This window comes from Limulus polyphemus, unplaced genomic scaffold (assembly GCF_000517525.1).
Source record: "Limulus polyphemus unplaced genomic scaffold, Limulus_polyphemus-2.1.2 Scaffold1481, whole genome shotgun sequence".
Classification (NCBI taxonomy): Eukaryota; Metazoa; Arthropoda; class Merostomata; order Xiphosura; family Limulidae; genus Limulus; species Limulus polyphemus.
The window spans coordinates 129,867-135,641 of NW_013667091.1; the positions used below are offsets into that span (position 1 = coordinate 129,867).

The following is a 5,775-nucleotide window of genomic DNA, read 5'->3' on the forward strand; positions in this document are numbered from 1 at the left end:
GTCACATTATAACGCCCCCGTAGCTGAAAGGGGCGAGCATGTTTGGTGTGACGGGGATTCGAACCCGCGACTCGCATATTGCGAGTCGAGCGCTCTAACCACATGGCCATGCCGGGCCAACAGCAGTCATTGCGCCATTGTTAGAACAGACATTGCAGAGCGTTGGTAAAATATATATCGTGTTATGACATTAACAGCTATTGAGTAGTTTATAGCAAAAAGCTTGGAATTTATATTTTTCTATTTTAATACACTTCGTACAACCCGTGGAATTTCCGTACTGTCGCTTCTTCCACGTTTTGATACGCATACAGGTTTTAATAATACTGCATACTTCATATTCCTCTAATACCAACGTAAGTTCTTTTTCTTTCAATTCCTCTGTTTTTATTATTAAATTCTTCGCCGTTTCAGCGGCTGTATTCTTCTTAACATTTGATTTTGTAGCAGGTACGATTTAAATATCTTCTTCGATTTCGTCTTTCAGTGATTCTTCAATGTAGAAATTGACATCATTGTTGAAATTCCATATGAATAACTTAACTAATCTGACGTCTTTTGTTTTTCTCCATGTACAGTGCAGTGGTGATCGCCTGCGGTGCTTGTTTGAGGAAGATATTCAAGACGATTTCTCCATATTCAGGCTAGTGCGGAATAAGAAAAAGTGGTACCTTGGATTCAGCACGCGAGGAAAGCCGCTGCCAAGCAGAAAGTTCCGTCGAAAACGATTTCGGAAATGTTTTAGATTTATGAAACGAGATAATGATTTCTCCAGCAACAGGAGCAGTGGGCCTAATTTAGGAAATAACACCAATCTTTTTCATACTTTAGCAAACGAAACCCTCAGTAGAAAGCTGTGGTCAAAAACAAGAAGAAACCAGCGTTGGTATTCCGGATAAGTAAAATAAACTATGTGAATAGAAGAGACGTGCGCCCCTCCCCTTTTTTCAGGAATCCCTTTTTTTTTCTGTCACTTGGTAGAAAATATTGGACGAAATCGTCTATGCCCAAAACGTGGCGCTGGCATTATAGAGATTACCATATGGTGCTATAACAATATATATAGGATTTAACACTCGGATCGTTTCATTCCACAGTAGAGAATAGTCTGTTTCACATTCCAAAAGAGTCACCTAATGGGAGTCAGAAGTACTTTAGAAGGATTTTAAACTTTGCTGTAGATATTGTTTAAAATTATGTTTAGAAAAAGAAATATTTAAAATTTATTGAAAAATTATGTGATTTATTTTTGTTGTTAAATTGAAGACTGTGTTTTACATAAAATCAGCTAGAAAATGACCGTATCATACAAAGGTTGAATGGGGTATAAAACGAACTGTGAATAAATAGTCATTGCCAGTCACAAAAGAAATTTGTAGAGAAGACATTAGCGACCTCTGTTGAAGGCCAGTTTAATATTTCAAACTGTGTAAAATAGAATAATTTCTTTACGAAAATGTTAAATGGAAAACGACTAAAATTCTTCTAAGACCAAATGTTAAAAACAGTTTTTCCAATATTACCAGGTAACACCGTTAATCTATTTTATTCCAGGTAGAAAATAATACATACAAGAGATTATTAATAAAAGTTCTTGTGTAGTTTTGCGCGAATTTCTGAGACAAACAAACACCTTTAAATTTTACGAGAATAAACGTAACATTTACACGATATTAGAATCACAATATTAATCAATAAGTTTACGAAAATACAGTTCAACAGTGTCATCAGGTTTCACCATGCTAAGTTCAAGATATCAAGTTTGGTTCCACAAGATATGTTACAAAGTTACAGTTCAACAGTGTCATCAGGTTTCACCATGCTAAGTTCAAGATATCAAGTTTGGTTCCACAAGATATGTTACAAAGTTACAGTTTAACAGTGTCATCAGATTTCAACATGTAAGCTTCAAGATATCAAGTTTGGTTCCACAAGATATGTTACAAAGCTACAGTTTAACATTTTCATCACGTTTCACCATGTAAGCTTCAAGATATCAAGTTGGAGACCATGATATATGTTACAAAGTTACAGTTCAACAGTGTCATCGGGTTTCAACATGTAAGCTTCAAGATATCAAGTTGGATACCATGATATATGTTACAAAGTTACAGTTTAACATTTTCAACATTTAACCATGTAAACTTCAAGATATCAAGTTTGGTTCCACAAGATATGTTACAAAGTTACAGTTTAACATTTTCAACAAGTTTCACCATGTAAACTTCAAGATATCAAGTTTGCTACCACGAGATATGTTACAAAGTTACAGTTTAACATTTTCAACAGGTTTCACCATGTAAACTTCAAGATATCAAGTTTGCTACCACGAGATATGTTACAAAGTTAGCAGTTTAACATTTTCAACAAGTTTCACCATGTAAACTTCAAGATATCAAGTTTGGTTCCACAAGATATGTTACAAAGTTACAGTTCAACAGTGTCATCAGGTTTCAACATGTAAGTTTCAAGATATCAAGTTGGATACCATGATATATGTTACAAAGTTACAGTTCAACAGTTTCATCAGGTTTCACCATAGAATTTATGCGTAGCTAATGATGTCATGTAACATGTTAATTATCGAAAGTAAGCTGTCAACATGAGTAGCGACTTACAGGGCTTTGTTGCTACATATTGTAAGATTTTGGTCGACATTACCATAAGATAACGTGTTTGTTTTACAGATGTTCCATCAGAAATTACGATTTAGCAGGAATGCTAATTTTGGTTATAAATCTATTAAATGTTTAAGTTGTGATTTTTGAAATTTAATAATTAATTATTTTAAGTTAACAACTTTGTAGTGACATTTTTTTAGGGATGGGGACCTGATGACTTGATAGAAAACATAAACAAAACATTTAAACGGTATCAGTTGGTAACCAACTACTGGCTTCTTTCGATCGGAATGTATTTCTGTGCATTAGAGTACACGTGTCATTGTGATTGGTAAAGTACATCACTCTTTGATATTCTTTATAATTCTAAATTATTCTTCTCAAGTCGTGTAGGTAAAGCTAATTGGTTGTAAAAATTACAGTGTAAATAGTTTTGTATTCATATATTTATTCAGAGCCTTGTTCAAGAAATAAAATTTGCGTTTGTTTCATTTAACCTGGTGGAGATGTGTATTGTTTGTACTAGAAAAATAATAATATGTACTAAATGTATATACGCTTGAAGTTGGAAGTTAAAGCGTAATGTTCTTACGGTATGTCTTGCTTCAGTTAAGACGGTATCGTTAACATAACGTTGTTAGGGTGTGTATTGTTTTACTTAAGACGGTATTGTTAACATAACGTTGTTACCGTATCTCTTGTTTTACTAAGACGGTATTGTTAACATAACGTTGTTAGGGTGTGTATTGTTTTAATTAAAACGGTATTGTTAACATAACGTTGTTAGGGTGTGTATTGTTTTAATTAAAACGGTATTGTTAACATAACGTTGTTAGGGTGTGTATTGTTTTAATTAAGACGGTATTGTTAACATAACGTTGTTACCGTATCTCTTGTTTTACTAAGACGGTATTGTTAACATAACGTTGTTACGGTGTGTATTGTTTTAATTAAGACGGTATGGTTAACATAACGTTGTTACGGTGTGTATTGTTTCAGTAGAACAGGTATTGCTGAAACGATGTTCACTGTGACGTAACTCGTTTTGGGAAAAATAACTTATCACTGAAATGATGCTTTTTCACAATGACAAACACCGACCAGTTGTTACAAGCTACTGTAACACACAATTACAAAATTTTACAAGCTACTATTTTACGGTATCCGTACGGCACTTAGTAGTCAAGTTTAACAGCTAACTGTATCAGTGTAATTATGTAGCACACAGTGACCAAATGTTACAACTTACTATATCGATATATATGTATTGAATAAAGTGGCCAAGTGTTACAAATTATTATGTCGATGTATATGTGTAACATACATGTGTTACAATTTGCTATGTCGAAGTATCTGTGTAACATACATGTGTTGCAATTTGTTATGTCGAAGTATCTGTGTAACATACATGTGTTACAATTTACTATGTCGATGTATCAGTTTTAACATAGTGACCAAATGTTACAATTTACTATGTCGTTGTATGTGTGTAACATACATGTGTTACAACTCGCTATCTCTGCGTGCAGCGAGTCACTTTTATGATTTCGTCTTCCAAAGAAATAATTTTGTTCAGGATTCGTTATTTAAAGATAGGTTAATTATGATATATCTCTGGTTATTAATCATGGGTGACTTTTTGAGGAGTGCATCCATGTAAACATCACATTTCCTTTGTGTCTTAATGTAATCTCTAACATCTCTACGTCATTTTTAGAGTTTTTCTTAAGTTAATTACTCGAATATTATAGTGTTCTAGATGAGCCCGTCAGTTAAGAAATAAAAGATTAAGCCGCAGCCTCGTGAGAAAGCGGAACTTGGCAACCTTTGCTATTGCAACCTTTGCTAGTAAGCAATTTAGCAACTTTATTAAATTAAAGGGCAGTACTTGTGCACCTTGAGGAATTTAAACAAGGATCTTTTTGAACCTTGTGAACGACGCACGTGGTTAAATGGGTATAATTGACAGGTTTAACAACAACGAATAAATTCTTCTGAAGCGAGTCGGGTCTCGTCATGGATATCATAGTAAAACGGAAAAGCCTGTCCGCCACGCCTTGCCGTTAAGTCGGCAGAACAAGCTCAAAAACCATGATAATTCACCCCTCCCCTTAGTAAGAACTGACGTAGATTTATTAAGTTATTCGAGATGTTCTTGGTTGGCCTTCTAACTTCTTTTTCTTTTCTTCTTCTTCCATTTTATTTAAAGTCATAATTGGCCTAATTTTTCTGGTATAAAACCGGATAAAAGTGTTAATTCAAAACTGATTAAAAAACACGTTCACAGTTATGGGATGTCTTCTCTATATGACAGAAAACGAACTTAGTTAGAGGCAGGACAAATAAAAAAAAAACAACAAAAAAACGTGGGTGTTTGACAGTGCGATTGTTAGATCTAATCGACAAATTAGATGGCCGGGCATGGCCAGGTGGTTAGGGCGCTTGACTCGCAATCTGCGGGTCGCGGGTTCGAATCCCCGTCCCACCAAACATGCTCGCTCTTACAACCGTGGGGCGTTATAATGTGAGTCAATCCCACTATTTGTTGGTAAAAGAGTAGCCCAAGAGTTGGCGGTGGGTGATGATGACTAGCTGCCTTCCCTCTAGTCTTACACTGCTAAATTAAGGATGTCTAGCGCAGATAGTCAAAGTGTAGCTTTGCGCAAAATTCAAAAAACCGAGCCAAACCAACCAATTAAACGTTACTATGACGTAACGTTCGTTCATATTTAGGGCAAAACTACCCACTTCTATTTTCGTAGACTCAAAAGGATTATGGTGTAGATTACAAAGTCCATTTAATTGAATACGGATTATGATGTAGGTCCACGGCTCAAATATATTAGTATATTAGGTCGTCAAGAAATTAATGTCGCGTTTTGGAACACTTTCATTAACCACCCCCAAAATACGTACATCACGTATAATAGTTAAACGAACCGCCTAAACGTCACGTTAGTGTAGTCTATATAATGTGTAAAGTTTAGTGTACTCTAACTCACATTAAGCATGTAATGCTATTTGAATACAAGAAGGGAAACAACGCCCCTGTAGCCACAAAGAATATTAAAGAAGTTTATGGAAATGTTTTAAACACATATAAATGTCAAGAACGGTTCAGCAAATTTCGTTCAGGTGACTTAAAACCTGTGAT

At 34.9% G+C, this 5,775-nt stretch overlaps 1 protein-coding gene across 1 annotated transcript in view; it reads left to right on the top strand.

Moving 5' to 3' along the window:
* Window positions 1-899, top strand: part of LOC111086844 (fibroblast growth factor 18-like) — a 69,152-nt gene extending 68,253 nt beyond the window's left edge. The window contains exon 5 of the mRNA XM_022391378.1: window positions 579-899. Within this exon, the coding sequence (XP_022247086.1) occupies window positions 579-899 (321 nt within the window). The remainder of the gene's footprint in view (window positions 1-578) is intronic.
* The last annotated feature ends 4,876 nt before the right edge of the window (window positions 900-5,775 follow it).